Raw genomic sequence first — 21,258 nt, forward strand, 5'->3', positions numbered from 1 at the left:
TATCTGTAGAATTTTTCATTTTTGCTGTCATATTTTTCAGACTTAGTTACTATCTCAATCTACATGTGTTTTCATTACACTCAGGATCAGCATTTTCTCTTGGATTTTTGATGTATGATTTTATATTTTTAAGGGTTTGTTTATGTATATTATTATTGTTTCTCTCAGGTCACCTTGTTGTGCATGTCTTCCTTTATTTTATTTATTTATTTATTTATTTAATGTATGTGTGTGTGTGTGTGTGTGTGTGTGTGTGTGTGTGTGTCTCAAATACTTTGCTGATACTGGTCTTATGAAACTATCAGTACATATTGAAATGAATTTCTAAAACTCTAATTTGCAAAGGGCAAGCTCTGGTCCCTGGGTGGGACTTGTTAAGTTGAGGTTTCACTGTTGGGAACTCAGGCTGTTTTGTTTGTTTGTTTGTTTGTTTTGTTCTTATCTAGTTCAAAGTTCTTTTCTGTCAGGAAGGCTTAGCTGATATTGCCCCTCGCTAACTCAAGGCCCCCTGTGTACTGGATGAGAAAAGAAAATATGGATGCCTCACATCTTTGACCTGACTACCTTTCCTACAGCCCTACTCACTGGTGTGCCTCTTATCTGAATCTGTGGCCTTTGAACTCAGCAACTCTGAGCTTTGAGCTCCCTGCTATTCCACTCAGTGAGAGTTAGTGGACTAGCTTCCTAGATGTAAGAATCTGCAGTCTAGCAAATATTCAAGCTTTCCAAGTCATCTCCCTTCTCCGTGGCATGCCTCAGTAGCATAGTCAAGGTGTATAGGAAGCAAAAGGACTCAGAATTGGATGAGTTGCAAACGTAATCTAGCTTGGTTTTCATTAACATTTTTTGATTTGTTAACTTAACATCCTGATTGTAGCCCCTCCTGGTCCACGCTTCCTCCCTTTTCCCCCGACCCCCTCCTCTAGTCCTCAGAAAAGAGGAGCCCTCCTCCCCTATCATCTGACCTCCTCCTGGCCAGATTTGTTGGTTCCATTGGTCTCCTTGTGGAGCTCTTGTCTCCCTCCATGACCTTTTGCCCTGATCCCAACTCTTCCATAAGACTCCCCTGCTCCACACAGTTTGGCTGTAAGTCTCAGCATCTCCTTGAATCCCCTCCCTGATGGGTGGATTTGTCAGAGACCTCTAGGTAGGCTCCCTTTCTTGAACCACTTCCAGTGTGTATTTTATTTCCCTTCTGAATAAGAATTAAGCACTCTCCCAAGAGTCCTCCTTGTTATTTAGCTTCCTTATGTCTGTGTATTGTAGTGTGCTACAGTAGTTTGTAGTGTGTTTATGGCTAATGTCTGCTTATAGGTGAGTATATACCATGCATGTCTTTCTGGGTCTGGGTTACCTCACTCAAGATGACCATTTCTAGTTCCATCCATTTGCCTGAAAATCTCAAGATTTCCTTGTTTTTAATAGCTGAGTAATTTTCCATTGTGTAAATGTACCAGTCTCTTTATCCATTCTTTGGTTGAGGGACGTCTAGGTTATTTCCAGATTCTGGTTATTACGAATAAAGCTGCTATGAACATAGTTGAGTAAATATCCTTTGTATGGCGGAACATCTTTCGGGTCTATGCCCTGGAGTTAGATGGCTGGGTCTTGAGGTAGAACTATTCCCAATTTTCTGAGAAAGTGCCAGATTGATATCCAAAGTGGTTGTACAAGTTTGCACTCCCACCAGCAATGGAGGAGTGTTCCCCTTTCTCCACATTCTCACCAGCATGTGCTGTCACTTGAGTTTTTTTTTTTTTATCTTAGCCATTCTAAGGGAGTATTTTTTAAAGGTTCTTCAGCTTTGCTTTCTCCTCTGCCTCTGATTGCACCAACTTGTTGGTGTAGCCCATGAGATATATCCTATTCCAGCCTTTTAGTGGCCTTTGCTATTTAGAATCTTTTATTATCATTTTAATGGTGCTTGCAAGGGAAACATGATATTGCATGTAATCAGTCAAATAAATTGTATTCATTGGTACTAACATAAAACAGTTAGGAATGCTCTCAGATGGTAGGAAAGGATTTACCTTAGAGGCTGTGCCTTACAATGCTTGCTTCTCTGTTTTCTTCACACTTGTACTTGAGTTACTTCTCTGACCCTGCTCAGTTGTCCTTCTCCCTTCGATGTCTTAATTTACATTTTTTTTTTATTTTACAGAGTATCAAAGTAAGCTGGTTTCCTCCTCCATCAGGAACACAAAATGGATTTATTACTGGCTATAAAATTCGACACAGAAAGACTACCCGCAGGGGTGAGATGGAAACACTGGAACCAAATAACCTCTGGTACCTGTTCACAGGTCAGTGTTCACGCAGTGCAGTCTGGCAAGCTTTTGATGAATTAAATGCTTTAGGAATAAAATATACTCTCACTTCAAAGGAACATCGACTTTTTTTTTCCTAGCAGCTGACATTTATTGGCCTGAACAAGAATAACCTTTATATTTTTAGCTTTATATGCTCTGTAATGCTTTTGCTACCCATTTCCCCTCTATCATCTTAATAAGTGTATCATAGAAAATTTTCTGTTCCTTCTCATACTTGATGACTCAGCAACTCCTATTGCCTAATATCTTTTAACTTTTTAGTTAACAATTTTTAAGACTTCTAGTGAAGCGGCTCTCTATTTTTACTCATTGTAGTCCCACTCTCAACACAAATGTCAAGTGGGAACTTAGAAGAGGGACTGAAGAGGAAGAGTCTTATACTTTCTATCAACTCACAAGTCTACTTTTGTAGAAATATTAGTGGAATTCACAGGAGGTTAATATTTATAAAAACTGGGTTGAATATTGTTTTTGGTTTTGGTTTTGTTTTGAGACATGGTTTCTCTGTGTAGCTTTGGTTGGTCTGGACTCTCTTTGTAGACTAGGCTGGCCTCAAATAACAGAGATCCGTCTTCCTCTGCCTCCCGAATGCTGGGATTAAAGGTATCCGTTTTTATTTTATAAAATGAAAAGTAAGGCATTTTCTTATAGTTTTGTAATCTTCCTATATGTTAGTCTAAGTAAGTTCTTCCTAAATAGACTTAGGAAAGTCTTCTGAAGTTATCTCTGTGAAGATGTGTGTTTAGGAGTGCAAGAATGAGTGAACAAGGGAAGTGAGGGAGGAGCAGGGAGATATTTTCTTATAAAAATGGTGACATATTATTGAACTTGATGGCCATGACTTTGGAACAAGTACAAAGCTTGCAGTGTTTCATGAAATGGCTCTGGGAAGTCATGCAAAAATGATTTTGTCCCATAATCAGTAGCTGGATAGAACATGCCTAGCTTCTCTCGTCTGTCATTGGACAAGAGGTTGACTACTGCATTGCTCAATGAAAGTCCCTGCAAAGCAGAACTCTTGTGAGTACTAATAGAAGCTCTCTCCCTGTTCATCACTACTTTATGTGATATGGCAATAAGGCTATATTATTGGCCTAGGATTCACTTGAGACATGCCTACAGCCCTGAAAACAAAGCATAGTGTAATGGTCCACCACAGTCATTCGAAGTAGATGATGAGCAAATTAGGGATGATGCAGCAATGTGGCAAAACGCTTAACAAAAAGAACTTAAGGAAGGACTTCTTATGGTTCATATTTGAAGACCATAGTGCCTCATATCAGTGGATATGGTACAGGAATGTGAGACTCCCATTGTACCTGCAGTCAGAGGGAGAGAAAGAGCTCTACGCTGGTATTCCACTCACTTTATTTTTCTTCTCTGGGGCTCTAGACCTTGCAAAGGAACCACTCACTTTCATGATACGACTGCCTTCCTCTCTGACAATTTCCTCAAAGACATTCCCAGAGGTGTGTCTTTTGAATGATTCCAATTTGAGTCAAGTTAACAGTGAAGATTAATCATGCAAAGTCATGTCCTGGCTCACTGTGTCAAGCACTTGGTGTACAACTTCAAGTATCCAAGACTGGGCACATAGCCCTCACATAAAAAAAAAAATCAGGCCACGAGTGGAGCCATACCAATGGTAACACTAGCCATAGGGCCTGAAAGTGTAAGCATAGTCAAGGAAATCTCTCTAGCTCAGTGATCAAATAGCATAATCAATTAGTTAGTTCTAGGCTAAGTGAGAGCATCCTCCAAAAAAAGGGTCAATATAAGATATGTGCTGTAAACTTCTAATCTAGACACCTGCAAATATACCATGCACACATGGATGGATACACTTGTACACACATATCTTTATAAATGCATTCAAGGTCCACCACTCCTTGTCATATTCACACCTAAATACATAAATACATAGTTTCAAAACTATAATTTCCCACACTTGATCATCAACAACCTATTAACTTCTAATAATAGAAATAAATTTAATGTCTTTGTAAAATCCTCAAAATTGTAACGATACTAACATTGTTCAAAGTGTCTTCTAAGACACAAAACAATCTTATCTGTGAGCTTATCCATGAAAACAATTTACAAACTACCATCATGGAGTTTTAGCTTCATTACCTTAGAGCCCTTTACCCCTTTTTAAGTATAGTAGATATTTTATCCCTTAGAATACCATGTCTAGTTAAATAATGAGCCAAGCGTTATTTGTCATTTGTCCTGTTTATTACAAAAATGCCTATGAGTCCACAATGCCTGTCTCTCTGTTTCTTTCTGTCTCTGTGTCTCTTTTGTATCTCTCTGTGTCTCTGTCTCTGTCTCTCTCTGGTGTGTGTGTGTGTGTGCCTCTGTGTGTGTGTGTGTGTGTGTGTGTGTGTGTGTGTGTGTATTAATCCTAACATGTTTCTTTTGATGATATGATTTGGTAAATACCTAATATAGAAAAATAAAATCATCCATTGTGTTTTAAGGAAACATGAGTAAACACTCAATAGGTTGTATCCATATTTTAATACATAAAAGATGCACTTCTACTTAATTATAAAGAATAAGTGTTTCTATTATCAGAAGAAATCCTTGGCCTATAATAGTAAAAGATGAACTTAAAGCAAGATCAAACAGAGAAAGGCAACCTCCAAATCCACAAGCTCATGGTCAACATGTGGAACTCCTGGAGACATCATCTGTCTCCATCACGCTTGGATAGCACCCACACACCCAACTCCTCTACAAGATACAAGCATAGCTGCTCCTTTGTGTGTTCTCTAGTCCCTAACCTCAGCTTTCCTCAGAATTTAGTTCATATCTCTGTCATAAACATCCCACTGCAGTGATTTTCATCTTCATAGCTTAATGCAATGGAGCTTTACTCACTGCTCAAACTTTCTCTCAAAGAATCTAACTCTGCCACACATTGTCTCACTTGCTCTCTAGATTCTTGTTTCTCACTTCCCTGCTATACTCACTCTCTCTTTCTTATTGTATGCCTGGAAAAAACAGCACATCATGGAGAACACTACCTGCCACCAGCTACAGGTCTATTCTGAATGCCATCTGCCACAGCTGTAGTGGTGCCTGTGTATTTTGGCAACTGAACTCCCTGCGGTGGTTGTTTTCATCAAGGAATGCCTTTAGCACAATTCTCAAATATCCATTGAACTTGCAATTTTACAACTTGGAACCCCTGATGAGTTGCCTTAAGGATACCTTTACAATATTCCAAGCGCATAATAGCAGGTTTCTCTGTGGTGGCATCAGTCTTTTTAACAGTTCCAGCTTCTGTTTCCCACCAGGCCTGAGTGCAGTGCAACTTTAAATCTGTTCATAATGCTTTATGCATTAAAGACTCTCTCTCTCTCTCTCTCTCTCTCTCTCTCTCTCTCTCTCTCTCTCTCTCTCTCTCTCTCTCCCTCTCTGCAACCATGACACAGCCTGGTTGTCATATTCCCTGGACATAACAAACTATTTATTCCATTACCATTAAATTTGGCCTCACTCCATTTTTTTAGGATATGGGAAGAAAGGAGCCAGATTTGGGGCAGAACATAACATGAAAGGCATCTAGCCCAGCTCCCAGGAGAGTCTTTGTTTCCCTTTGAAACCTCAGGAGCAAAGACTACACTGTCTGCTTCTCTATTGGCAGAGCAGGACTCTTGGAGAATGTGATATTCCCACACTCTTGCCAGAATTTCTTGGCTTAGAGCATTCAAGGGCTTTTCTACTCTTCAGCTCTAAACTCTTTCATGCCTGTCCCACAAACTCATTCCAAATGCCCTTACGCCATATGATCAGTTTTATCACATCATCTGCCAACTCTCAGGGACCAATTTTCTGTATCAGTTACTTTTCTCATTGCTGTGTCATAACACTTGACAAAAGTAATGCAAGGAAAGCTTATTCGGCCTCATATTCTTCAAGGTACAGTCCATCATGATAGGGAAATTATAGTAGGAGAAACATGTCACTGTGTGTTCACAATCAGGACAGATGAGTGCTAGTGTTCAGTTTATTCAGTCTGAGACTTCAACTCATGGTCTGGCATCATCTGTAGCCAGCGTGAGTCTTTGCACCTCAATTAAACTTTTCAGGAAGCACTGCAAAGATAGTGTTAGGAAAACGGCCCCTGCGCGATGCTAAATCAAGTAGAGCTAACAATGAAGATAAGCCATTGCAGCCTCATAGCACATGATTGTGTGATTTGAGGCAAACTAAAACTCATATGATTTGTAGTAAGTAGAGTCATTGATTCATGTATTTTTCCATAAAAATCTATGCGTGTTTAGTGAATAAATGATCACTGAAAGTGCAGAGATTAAACAGAGATATTCTTCTGTGCCAGATATGCAACAAATATTATTTCAAATCATGAGACGGGGGAAGAAAAGGAGAGGGAGGGAGGCACACATACTTTGTCTTTTCCTTAGACTATTATCTTTGACATCAGAATAACATAGTTTATTCCCTTAGGAATATTGTCTGTACACCTTATCATAAATGGGAGATTGCTTCCAAGATAGATCATGGAACACAACACTACCTATTTTAAAACTAGGCAAAATTCTAAGTGGATGTTGTTGAATTTTAAAACCTGATATAACATTCTCACACACTATTGTCAAAGCTTTTAAAAAGTCAAGCCTATGATGTAACTTCCTCAACCATGAAGAAATAACATGAAGCACAAAAATAGATGCTAAAGTAAGACCTACATGCACATTAAAGTACCTAACATGACATGTGGTTACTTTGAAAAAAAAACATTGTTTAAAAAATCATACTGAAAATTTTTAATACTTCTAATACTTAATAGTAGACATAAAAAGGCATGAGGATATTTCATTTCTGCCTTTTATAGAATACAGAGAGTAGGCTCCTTGACATTTTCTTGTCATTGGATTTTTTCCTCACATGAGAACATTAAAAATATGAAATAAACTTTGTTTGTAAAATAAAAGATGAACGTAGAACAGAGATATTAAGGACTGGAAATTCAATTCAAAGCACTCAAAATTGCCAATAAACATGATAAAATGTTCAATCTTGTTTGCAAATAGAGAAACAGAAGTTAAATTAGTGATTATTTTCTTTGGCTAAAGAAACAATAGTAAAAACAAGTATTCATGAGGCAAATCTGTAATACCAACTTCCCTATTCTATTTTAGGACATAAAGTAGTATAATGTTCATGGGAAACATTGTGAATATGTGTTATGTGCTCATGGAAATAAGCATATATGAATTGAGATTTCACATTTTTCACAGAGATACAATACATCCCCAGTTTTCCAAATTTTAGGAGTTATTATAAGATATAATTCAATTTTGCAATATTTTAGACAAAATCATTTTCCTTAAAGTATTACTTTCATAGAAAATAGTTTTTTAAAGCATAAATAACTTTAAACAATAGACCTTTTAAAATCAGTCCTATCAGTTTTCAGAGAATGAAGAACCAGCCAAAGACTGTGCATAGATAGGTCCTAGGCTCCCTACACAGATGTAGCCAATGGGTACCTTGGTCTTCATGTACGTCCCTGAGAAAGTCCACCAGTAAGGGGAGCGGGGACTCTCCTTGACATGGACTGTTTCCTGCTTTTTAGTCACTTCCTCCTGGCAGGGTGGCCTTATTAGGCCACAGAGGAAGAACATGCACTCAATACTGATGCAACTAAACGTGCTGGGGTGTGTGGGGGAGGGGGCTTCCCTTTTCTGAGGAGTAGGGGAAAGGGGATAGGGAGAAGACAAAAGAGGGAAAGACCAGAAGGAGAGGAGGGAGAGGGCTATAGAGCAAATAAATAAATAAATAAATAAATAAATAAATAAATAAATAAATAATCCTATATTTTTGAGAGTGAGATACAATAAAAATGAGTCTCACATTAAAGATTTAAAAATTATTCAGTGATATTGTACTCACTTTAAATTCATAATAATGATTTCATATTGAGCTCTTCAATTGATTATGTCCAAAAGGACCTGTCTGCACGTGTGATTGAATGCTGATAATCCTCCTGTATATAGTATATAGGTTTGGGACAGATACCACTCAGGCCATTACAGATCCATGTTATCTTTCCCCTCAAGTGCAATACATTTGAATTCTGTGTTCCAATAAAATGGACTCATTCAAAGATAAATAATCCAGCTCTGCATCCTCATTTCTCTGAGCTGTGTAAGACACTAGCAGTATCTAGTCACCATGGGGTAAACCATCATCTCTCCAGCTTGTTACCCTGCCACCCAAAGGAAAGGCAGGATGTGAGTTAATTGGCTTATTATTGCAAATGGCTTATAACTGTCCATTTGCCTCTTTAAAGGTTTAAAGGATTCTGAATTGAAAACTGTACCTTTTAAACCCACCCTTACATCTTAGTGCCAAAAAAAAAAAAAAAAAAAAAAAAGTAGAGCCCATGTGGGATTTTAAACATAGTATGATCAAAAAGATTTGTAACTGTGACTGCTATTAACCTCAAAAATGTCATACCTACTTCTTTTGGGTTTGAACTGAAGCAGGAACAACAGTCAGTAAAGCAAATTTGACAAAGCTTCTGCCTTTCGTTTTGCAGTACTATGAGTCATGCTGAGGAACACCTATTGCATTTCTAGACAATTTGACCATGATTTCAAAAGCATTACTGAGCCAACAAGTCCTGTGCAACTCAAAATATACTATGGTTTAGGCTTTCCCCCATAATGTATCCAGGAACTGATGTTCTTTATGGTTAGTAAGTATAGTTATTGATTTTCAATATAAATCCACAGTGTTGTAAAATGTGCAGGGTTTGACCCCATGTTTTCAATGCCTTGAACATACATGGATATATTGATTTGGATGTGAGAAAATTGAAAATGCTTTAATGCTTTCTTTTTGTAGGGTATAATTGAAGGGTAGAAATGCAATTCTTTTTTTTTTTTTACAAAGCTCTATTTGTTAGACAGGTGTTTGTGTTGTGTATGTTTTTTTACTATGATAATGGGACATCTGCAGTAACAAAGTAATTCATAATTCTAACAAGGACTTTAAATTGCAGGCATCAGTCTTGTGGGAATCCATGTCGACTAAATTTTAAAGTGATGTTTTTAATTTCTGAGTGATCTTCAGGAAAGGTTGTTTGGAGCTGAATTTAAGAGTGTGCTCATATTTCGTAGCCCATGTTGAATAAAGAAAATGATACACATGCACTCGTATTTGATGGGCTGAAAACTGGGAACAGCATAGTAATTTTCTAACAAGGCTAACATGAGAGAAAGCATGCTGCTTGAATAAGATATTCCATCTTCTGGCATGTGGTATATAAAATTAGAAAAGAATTATAGTGGTTAACAAGTCTTAGTATTAAAGGTAACAATAGGCAAGGATACTCTTTTTAATGATAGAATTTTATCACTAAAAATAGATATCCAATATTTTCTTCAGAGTAAATTTATTCTTTTTTTTTTCTTTTTCTTTTTTTTTTAAATACATTTTTATTAATTTATACATATTACATCTCAGTTGTTAGCCCATCCCATGTATCCTCCCACTCCTCCCTTCCTCCCACTTCCCCCCTACTCCCCACCCCTCCCCTAAGTCTGTGTCTGAGGGGGACCTCCTCCCCCTGAATATGCTCATACGGTATCAAGTCTCTCCTTGGTGACCTATTATCTTTCCTCTGAGTGCCACCAGGCATCTCCGTCCAAGGGACATGTTCAAATATGGGGCACCAGAGTTTGTGTGAAAGTTAGATCTCCTTCTCCACTCAACAGTGGAGAATGTCCATCGGCTAGTCCGGGTAGGGGTTCAAGGTTTTTACTGCCTATTTTTTCCTTGGCTGTTGCCACAGTTTGCGGAGGGCCCCAGGGCCCAGACTCGCCTGTAGTTTTCCAGGACCCACTGGGTCCTTCCATTTCCTCTTTCTCCCAGGCTTCTCACACCTAAAGTTTCAATAGGATGTCCTCCCCTCTTACCCACTATTCTGGTAGGTACAGTTTTTCATGGGGACGTACACCTTGGACTAGTGTCTCGATATAAGTGAGTATATACCATTTAGCTCTTTTTGCTTCTGTGTGAACTCACTCATTATGACAATTTCTAGTTCAATCCATTTGTCCACAAATTTTGGAAATTCCTTGTTTTTAATAGCTGAGTAGTATTCCATAGTGTAAATGTACCACAGTTTCTTTATCCATTCTTCTATAGAGGGACACGTAGGTTGTTTCCAAGTTCTGGCTATTATGAATAAGGCAGCTATGAACATGGTTGAGCATATGTCCCTGTTGTGTAGTAGTACATCCTCTGGGTATATTCCAAGGAGTGGAATAGCTGGGTCTTGAGGAAGCCCTATTCCCATTTTTCTGAGAAAGCAAAAGCCTTTGGACTCATACACACTCTCTCAGACATATAAGGAACTGTGCAGGATTTATGGTCCCATCAGACATTGTAGAACTCACATCAGGTATGATATCCACACCCTTCTTTTTCAGTGGAGATACATTTCACAAAGAACGACCCTGACATGTCTATAATGTAGCCTGGGTCTCTCAAGCAGACCTTGACTTCCAAAGGTAGAGTTTCTGTTTCAGAGAAATCCAAGGCCTGATGTTAAGACAGCTTAGATGTGATTGTCTAATAACATTCATAACATAAGACTCCATATGGACTGGAACATGATATCCCACAAGATATGTGTCTGCCAAACTTTGATTAGTGCTTGATTCACTGGAGGTCATAGCCCAGCCCAGTTAGCACAGGAAGCCCGGGACACAGTCAGCCTCTGAGAGCAGTTATTGCACACATGTTTGGTGTCATTGTTTACTTATTTATTTGGAGCAAACGTGTAGCTAAATTTCTACCTGACATGGAAGAATATGCTCTCGTGGTGAGTTTCTGCCTAGCATGGGAGAGTATTTTCTTGGTGAACTTCAACTATGTCTCACACAACACGTCTACAGAAGCCATAACTTGCCATGATTGGATAAACACGTCTTCCCTGAGTGGCCTTTCCTTAGAAATCTAAACTTTCTCAGGATGCCTCTGTGATACATGTTAGTTAGTGTGGTGTGTACAAATGGGTAGCAAACTGAAATGACTATAAGCTTTCCTGAAGGATGACAAAAGTCTCATGTCTTATCTTCAATGTGTCAAGCACTGTAGAATGTTGTCTGTAGACAGTTAACATATCACTGTTAGCAATGACAAGTCACCAATAACAGTCTCAGCATACTGGGCTTCTCCAGTTTATAAAACTAGAAGCTTCTCTAGAATATGAGCTCTCTACCTAAGCTTTGATGTACATGTTCTTAAACATCATCGGATCAACACTATGCCATATGAGTAGTCATTTAGAAACTACATTGCTACAAAGTACTCATATTTTTGGTTATGTGTGTGTGTGTGCATGTGTGTGTACATGTGTGTGTGTAATTTGGCCCCTGAAATAAGCATCATGCCTTGATAATCTATTTCACTTATATGTTTCAGGTACCAAATAGTGATGCTGTTTCATATTATCAGAGAGAAAAATAGAAAAAAAGTCAGACAACATTATAATCCCTATAAGAGCTTTTCAACTCCTTGAGATCTAAAGACTTGACAATTTACATTGAGTTGTCAATGTTTTAAGAATGACCCATGGTTCTTTAAAAAATATTGACAGGTAGTAACTGTACAAAATACTGAGTTTCACTATGACGTTTTCCTGTGTATGTAGAATACATTATATGAATCTCTAGCTTTAATGGGACTGCACTAACTGCCTTGTTAATAAAGAATAGTAGGTGGTTTGGCTCATCATTCTGAAAGTTTGTAGCAAAGTCCCGTATATGCTAAGAGTCACCCCATCAAGGACTATGTAATTGCAAGCAAATGTACAAAAAGAAAAGCTGGCCAAATCTCATCATTTGTATGAGAACTCATTATTGATGTAACTAATCCTCCTGATACAAGCAACATTAACTCACAGATAATGGCAAAGGTTTCATGGTTTAATCTTATTGTAATGTCCCTTCTAACTACATAAATAAATAAATAAACAAACAAACAAACAAACAAAAGCAATCATTATAGTTAAAGATGAGTTTGGGGAGAAGACAGTGAAACCAAGACAACAAGAATTATTTGCTTAACAACATCTTGTTAAACAAGTTGTCATTGTTATTAAATGCCTTTGAGACTTGGGGGAGGGAACAGATTTTTAGATAAAAATCTTAAACCCATAAAACTGATAATCTGTGAGGCCTCTCTAACTGTAACTTCTATTCTCTCTAAAGTAATCTCCATTGCCATTACTGTGGAAAATACAATGCACCCAAATTGTTGTTGTGATTGACCTCAATTCTTTCTACTCTGAGATCTGACACAAAGTAAATGATACTGGGAGGGGGTCTTCAAAGCCACAGCCCACAGAATCAACTGGATGGGACTCATGGGGACTTGCAGAGAACAGAGGGCTGTAGGGGTTCTGCATATTTATTATGTCTTTGTAGCTTAGTATTGTAGAAATCCTAACAGTGGGATTGAGAGCATCCCTGACTCTTTTACCTACTTATGAGACCCATTTGTCCTACTGGCTTGCCTTGCTCGGCCTTGATGTGACTTGTGCCTTGTGTTATTATAACTTGTAATGTCCTGTTTGCCTGATGTCCCTGAGAGGCCTGATTTTTTCTGGGGGGAGGCCTATGGGCACTGTGGGTCTGTGAGAGATGGAAGGAGGGAAGAAAGACTGGCATAAAGGAGAGGGGGGAAGTGTGGTAGAGATGTATTATATGAAAAAGAATTTTAAAATGAAAATGTGTGTATTTTCTATTGAAATTCAGTTGCTTTGGATTCTTCCTTCTTAGCCCAATGTAAACATAATCAGTAACCTACACTGAATGATGGACACATAAATTTTTACATTGACTGCTCTTGATTTATAGGCAGGGTTCCTAAGTACAGTGAGGAAAATTCTTGCTATTTTTGATTATTTCTTCATCATTCATATTTTATAATCTGCATCTACCCTGAGGCTGTTTTCAATGATACATTTTTATAAACTGAAAAAGTACACAATAATTTATAGTTTATGAAATATAATTTTAGTTCCTTCTATGCTATTTCTCTTCATATAATCAAAATAACAATAATTACCAAAATATTTACAATATTAAATCATGCCAATTATTGTCACAATCTTTCTAAAGCTTTGGAAACCCAGCTGGAAATTCGTATTGTTCTGTAACATTTTTTTTCTGGTGGAAATTTCTTCTCATAGGATTGGAAAAAGGGAGTCAATATAGTTTCCAAGTGTCAGCTATGACTGTCAATGGCACTGGACCATCTTCCAACTGGTACACAGCGGAGACCCCGGAGCATGACCTCGATGGTAAGTCCTCACTCTGTTGTCTCTTCCTTAGTAACCTTAGCTTCATCGGTGCTATAGGAAAGTTCATCAACTCCATTTCTAAGCCTATTTGTTTTTCTTCTATCTTCATATGTACAATTTAAAACACTATCTACAAAAATAGTCTTTAGGGATGTTTATAGTCTAGTGGCATTACCTGTACATTCATTATGGTTCACATGATAAGTTTCATTTTTCATACTTTGAATATTGTTCTATTATAGATTTTTAAACTCTTATCCTTAACTGTTTTCTCCACAAGAATTCCTACTCTTTCTGACAGTAATCCTGATATGTATCATATGCTTCTCTTGTCTGAACTTTTAAGAATGTTTCTTCACAATGCCAACAAATATTTTTTACTTGTTTCTAATAGCGTTTATATTTGACACCATTTGTTATGCTGAAGAAAACCTACTTAATTTGCTTTATTGTGAATTATCTTGATACATTTTGAGTTAAGATGTTAAGGTTCTTATAAAATTTGTATAACAATAAATTAAATACAAGCTGAGTCATAAAACTCAGCAAGTGAGAAATTGTTCTTGATATAAAAGCATTATAGCTGAATAAAAATTAAAACTTAGTAAAAGAAATAATAAATAAATTTCAAGTCATAAAATACATAAATGGCATATATAATATGGACTAAAATAAAAAGTAAATAATGAAAATAAGACAAAAAATGATAATGAAAAATGTGTGTACTTAATCTTATGCTTTCAAAACTAAGACCAAGAAAAACATTTAAATTAAATTCCAGTTATGTGTTAAAATTTTCATCACACAATAATGAGAATGATAAACTCTTAGTTCTTAAGTTTGGACATGGGATTACCTGAGGAAAAATAAAGAATAAACAGTCTGTATCTCTTTTCTTCCTTCTTCTTTTTTCCTCTCTGATATATCCATAATCTTATTCTGTTTTTTCAGTACTCTCAAATGTTTTTATTACATCTTTGAACTCACTTTAATTCTCTTTCTTATCTTTTCCATTTTAATTTAGTAAAATAATCTATTGTTATTCACGATTGTACAGATTTGATTTAATGAAAGCAACTGTGATGTCAATAGAGCAATGAGCAGATGGTGTTTCCGCAATGGTGATAATCACTCTCACGTGGTACAACCAGCTATTGTAGTAGTCCCTTTTCTCATTACCTTTGCCAAACACCCAGTAAGAAGCTACCTAATGGAGAATGGGCCTGTTCTCCCTTACAGTTCTACCAGGTCATTCCCCAATAGAAATGATGAAATGAGAGATGGTACAGAAGAGCTAGTCACATTGTAACAGCGGTCAGGCCCGAGAGAGTGAGCAGGATGAAGACTACAGGTCTTCTCTTCTGAGTCACTTCCTCCAACAAGGCTCTATGACCAAGAGCTTCTACAGTCTTACCAAGCCACTGAGAATCCAGTGTTGAAACAAATGAGCTTATGGGTGTCATTTTACTCACAGACCAAAATATTCATTCAACAAAAAGTTTACAAAAACCCGCTTCATGGCAAGCTTGGTGAGCTGTTCTGAAGATCAAATACTGTTAAGAAAGACATATTTTCCTTCATATTCAAAGTAACAGAAACCTAACAGGCCAAATTCTAGAAATGATCATTATTAAAGGGTAAATCAGGACGAATTTTCATAGTATCCTACAAGCCGACAGAGGATAAAGGAGTGAATAAGGAAAGAGCATCCTCCTTTAAAAATAGTACTTGAAGCATGTCATGTTGATGACTAAGTAGAAATATAGCCTTTTGGAGGCTGACACAGGAAGAGAATACATTTGAGTCAAAAGATGAAGACCATTTACCAAAACAACACCAACAAAAGTAAAACTAGTACTTGAAGACTAGTGATATTTTCCCATAAAATAGGAATTAGTAACTGAGTATAAGAATGGCAGAGAGTAATCAACTGCGAGGTTTACTTTAGCATAAGCACCATATATTGTGCACTGAATTAAAAAGCTAATCAGGAGTGATCAAGTATGTGCACAGGTTGGTTCTAATAGACAAGACTGAATTTTGACCACATTATGAATATTTTAAATGTTGGAATTTTTCTTTAAATCAATAACTTATTTATACTAAGCACATCATTAATTTTTAGAGAGGTGTTATAATTATAATTTCATTTTGAAAAGATAGCACTAAAGTATAAAAATGTGCTTGCTAAACACTAATAAAGATTAGGCCAATAATAGAGGTTTGAACAAAAATAACTGTAATAAAATATTGACATGGGTTATATAATTAACACAAAATCAAGTTTTACAAAGTTCATATTTCCTTAATAGATCAGAGAAATGTTCATACATATTTATGTGTTCAAGTAGTTCTTAATATTTTTTTCAGGCAAAATAATAAAGTCCCTGTTCTCAAGAAGTATACATTTTATTCAGCTAGACATGGGTAGTGATAAATATTTAAAAATAAACCAAGGATGAAGAGATGGGTAGCCATTGATACTGTATGCTGATCTTCCAAGGAAGTGATATCCAAGAACCCACATTGGCTTACTCACAGTAACCTATAACTCCGCGGGTATCCAACATTTCTGGCATAAGTGGGTATGTACATTCAGGGGAATGTAGCCATTTACATACATAAACAGACACAGCATTTAAAACAATAAACATATTTTTAAAAGCAAAAGAAAGCACCATAGAGGAAATAGAAATTACTGTAAACTATCACTTTGTATAGGAAAATAATATCTCAGATTAAGTAAAATATAGTGCAGATAATAAGAAAATGAGGGAGCACCCATGTGAGTATGGCAGAGAGCAGTCCTCCTGCCAAGATGGAGGTCTGACGTCCTAAAGCTGGAGCTCCACTTGCAATGAGATCAGAGAAATTGAGCTGATGATTATGAGGCTACCATCTGTTCGATTTCAAGAATTATAAGCCATTAACATAGTTAATTTTTCTATTTTACATCAATTTTTGTGATGTTCTTTTTTTTTTTAATCCTCTCATCCACATTCATAAGGTAATTATTATTCTCTTTAGTTCAAAGAAACAGAACAAACTAAAATTATCCACTAAAATTGATCAGGTCAGCTAGGAACCAATAGCTGGAACTCAAGGTCTGTTTCTGCGAATCCATGCCCAGCACTCAGTGTAAAGTCTCCACTGACCCCACAGATTTGGATGGAGGTAGAAATTTATGAAACAGCGCTGCTGTGATTCAAGGCAAACGACTCTAAGAAGTGAGATCATATCACTTACCCAAACCTAGAGGCCGTATCTCTTACCGGAAGGAGTGAAAATAAATGGAGCAGAGGTCCAGGAGGTCCTATAAAATACCCAGATTGGAAAGGACTCAGCGCTTGACTTATATGCTCTTTTCCCGACTGTGAGTGAATCAAATGTCAAATGGACCCAACGTAGAAAATCACAGCTGCTTGCATGGAGCACAACCTTTCCTCGATTTCATGCTCTTTTTCATGCCCGTGCCTTCTGTGTATACACCACTTTACTCCTCTGTTGTAGGAAGTAATCTGATGTAGTTCTCGTTAGTAGAGCCATATTAAAGCCTTATGCTTACTGAGCTTTCCCACATTTTCCCTTTAAGATGATCTCCCTGTTCCACGCAGCATTTCTCTATACATTTTCCTTATTTCACTATTGATGCAAGTATTACGAAATGTAATTAAGAGCCTCCTCTGTGTTGAATCCCAGGGAGTGCAAACAAGAAATTGGTGAGAACAGCTCTACTGGTGCACAGATAATCGTTGCACTGATTGGAAACTATTTCATTAAAATGAATAGAACTAGAAACAGATATTTTAAGGGAAGGGTGTTTTGACAAGTATGATTAAACAGAAAAGCTCTCAAATATTCTATTAAATAGCATGCCTTTAGTATATTACTGCAGCCATTACTGATTCAGAAAAAAAATATTCCTTTATATGAATGTTACTCTTTGGTAAGATTTATTTATTTTTGTTTTCTGAGTTTGAAAGTTCTGCCAACATGTATGAAGTATTTGTGTGACTACATGGCTGATGTCTGAGGATGCCATCAGAAGGCAGCAGGTGTCCCACAAGTGGGGTCACAGATGGTTGTGGTGCCACATGGGTGTTGGGAACAAAAGCGGAGTCCTCAGCAAGATTACAAAGTTCTCCTAACCATCAAGTCATCTTTACAGCTCTGTGAATGTAACTCTTTCGCCAGTACTTTACCGTTGCACAGTTCAGTTTTGCATCTTTCAGTTTCATCCCTCTACAAATTCATCTTGATGATTATTGCTGAAAATTTTCTTATCACTTCTCACATACAGGTTAGCGATGTGAATATGGAGAGTACATTAAAAAGGAAGCGAGAGGAGCTCGTACTTCTTGATTCTTTGATGCACATGGTACAAAATGTGATATCAGGTTATTTGAAACATAATGGAAACTAACTGATCTTAGAGAATTTAGCCTTGAAAGAGTAAGGCAAGCTTTACTTTCTCTATGAAACTGTTTCAATCACTGTGAGAAATTAGTCAGACTGGTCTTAAAACCTTCTTGTTTTATTGATCCATGATGAATCTTTTTTTTAAAGTTACTATTATTTATTCAGTTTATATCCAGATTGTTATCCCCTCCCTTGCATCTTCCTGTTCCCTCATTCCCTCTTCTGTTCTATTCCGCTCTACTAGACCTCTGATGAAAGGGGACTTCCTCTGGGACCCTGTGACCACAGTAAATATGATTCTTTATTAAGACCTAAAAGTAAAGTTGAGTTGAAGTCCATCTGATTTTCTTTTCACTCCGCCATTAAAGTATAAAAGTCTATCCTGTAATATAAACAATTGTATTAATGAGTGGACCAACTTGATAAGCACAACAGTACCCAGAATCCACTCAAACATACCCGCACTCACATACACAAACTCATGGTCATAATACATTATTTTATAGGCATTGTAGTGACGTACACTTTCTTTAAATATTTATCTCACTTTCACTAATTCACGTACATGCTTAAATTATAAAATTACATGAAAGTGACTTCCACCCAAGGTTTCAGAGCTGAGGTTGGAAAGCTTTGAATAGAAATCATTCCAAAGTAAGAAAAGCAACCACATAGAGTTGCTTTGTTCTTCCCTAAATTATAAAAATTATAAAAGAGAAACAGTCATTTTGAAAAACATGTAAAATGGAAAGTTTTGTTTTCCATAGTGAAAGAAATCCGTATTGGAAGAAAGCTGGAACATTAGCATTCTTGCCATGTACCTGCTGTGTAATTATCTCCATTCCCAGGTCTCCTAGTGACTCCCAGAGAGATGCGTTCATGACCACGGCTCTGAGCCTTGAGTCCCTAGGCAGAGATAGTGCTATACAGACTTAAGCTGCCCCTTCTCCCTTCCTTGGACTCTGGTGCTTCTCTTTCTTTCTCAACTTAAAGAGTTACTGTAATCCTCATGGATTGCCCTTTAATTAGGATGTTTTGTTAAAGTAATTATACATCTAAACTGCACTGTTTGTTCAAGGTTCCCTAGAAATCACATTGCTATTACTGGCAGCTAGGAGTCCTGAAATATTTATTTTGTGCCTCAGATTTTCAGCTTAAAAAAAAAAAGTCCAAGATCATTATAATTCACCATAGTTCTTATGTACATGCCTTACATAAAGAAATGAAAGAACTTTTGATAAAGTTTAGGAAGTAGCCTTCAGGAAATCGAGTCTGGGGATCTGTTTAGCCTGCCTTAAGAATGCAGGAACAGGGAGATATTGTCAGACACCATCAATGATGATGTGATTTAAAGTAAACATTCCTGAAAGTAGAGCACTGATGCAGAAGAATGGCTGGGGATCTAGGAACTACTCTAACTTTTACTTTCAGGAAATGGGTAATTTCCTCTATAATCATGCAGATGTGTTCGCTGGACACTCATTTTATTAGTGATATGATGTCCCACGGCAAGTCAGGGTTTGAAACCAGTGACCTATGTGACAATAATTGAGGGTATGGAGAGAGGAGAAACACATATTCAAGCTTATTGTCATTATTATGGTAGATCTGTTTGTAAGACTACATATAAAGAAAAGCACTGGATATTGAAAATGTGGTATTTAGTTAAGAATGTCATAAAAAGAAAGATCCCTTAGAAGAATTACAAAGCAGAAAAATGTAATTCTTATTAAATTGAAAAATTTGGAGAAAACAAAGAACCTTAGAAAATATATAAAAACAAAACAAAACAAGGCCGGGTGTGGTGATGCATGCCTTTAATCCCAGCACATGGGAGGCAGAGGCAGACAGATCTCTGTGAGTTCGAGGCCAGCCTGGTCTACAAAGTGAGTCCAGGACAGTCAAGACTATACAGAGCAACCCTGTCTCGAAAAACCAAAACAAAAAACAAATAGTGATATGCTGTAGGAACCTTATTCCCCAAAAGTGTAAACACTAATACCCTGCAAACCTATAATTTTTGGTCAGAAGATTTGTTGTAGGTGTGAGCAATATTGGCTTTTGAGATGGCAGATTATCATGGATAATCATGGATTCTATTTAGTCATCAACGTTCTTATACGAAAAAGGCAGGAAATCACAAGTGAGAGGATTTGCCATTAAATGAAGATTGAAATGGAGCAGTTTCCACAAACCGAGGAAGGGTACAGCTGTTAGATGCCCAGCCACAGTTGGCAGTTGATACATCTGCAATACAGTCTGTACTCCTAAGACACAGGAACATCCTGGAGGAGACAGGAGAAAGATCCTTTACATAACAGGAGACTACTCCCATGAAAACTGACTGGTATGGGTGTCCAAACAAGACTTGAATAATGACAAACCAGTAAACATGTCAATATGGGTCAGTCTCACAGGATCACATCCTGAAATGAGGAGACACAGGCAACTAAAGATGACTTAGAACTCACCAGATGAGCCCCCTAAATGTTTATCCAATAATAACTGACCAAGTTAAAAAATAGACACATATGAGCAATATTGAAGGGGCTCAGGAGAGAGAGAGAGAGAGAGAGAGAGAGAGAGAGAGAGAGAGAGAGAGAGAGAGAGAGAGAGAGAGAGAGGGAGGGAGGGAGGGAGGGAGGGAGGGAGGGAGGGAGGGAGGGGGAGAGAGAGAGAGAGAGAGAGAGAGAGAGAGAGAGAGAGAGAGAGAAAGGAGGAGGAGGAGGGAGGGAAGGAAGGAGGGATAGAGAGATAACACTAACTGACTAATAAGTTAATAATTAATTAATATACAACTATAGATGTTCTTACAAATTTATATTATGTGTTAACAGAATTTAGCAGAGGTGAATTCAAGTTGTTAGAATGTTTGAAATGAGAATTTTCGGTATGTTGTCTGTATTTTGCATCTACAACTCAATAGTACATGTAGGCATAAATTTTAATAATATTTGAGTCATTGGCAAAATTAAATATACACATACCAAATATGTTCACATACCATAAGAAAAACATATTTCCGCTATATTTTAGCTTAGTAGTAGCACTATTATTTGGGGTCAAATTGTATCAAAGCAATGAATGCGGAGCATAAAACAAAAAATATATATTTATGTCTATATCGATATAGATATGAAGGATAAAGTCAGGAAG

General features: G+C 37.1%; 1 protein-coding gene across 2 annotated transcripts in view; it reads left to right on the plus strand.

Moving 5' to 3' along the window:
• The window catches only part of DCC (DCC netrin 1 receptor), a 1,088,923-nt gene that overhangs the window by 897,842 nt on the left and 169,823 nt on the right, over positions 1 to 21,258 (plus strand). For both annotated transcript variants that reach the window (XM_084780514.1, XM_084780515.1), the window contains exons 13-14: positions 2,162 to 2,303; positions 13,573 to 13,683. In XM_084780514.1, the coding sequence (XP_084636640.1) occupies positions 2,162 to 2,303; positions 13,573 to 13,683 (253 nt within the window). The remainder of the gene's footprint in view (positions 1 to 2,161; positions 2,304 to 13,572; positions 13,684 to 21,258) is intronic.

This window comes from Acomys minous, assembly GCF_964271855.1.
Source record: "Acomys minous genome assembly, chromosome: 4".
NCBI classification, from domain to species: Eukaryota; Metazoa; Chordata; class Mammalia; order Rodentia; family Muridae; genus Acomys; species Acomys minous.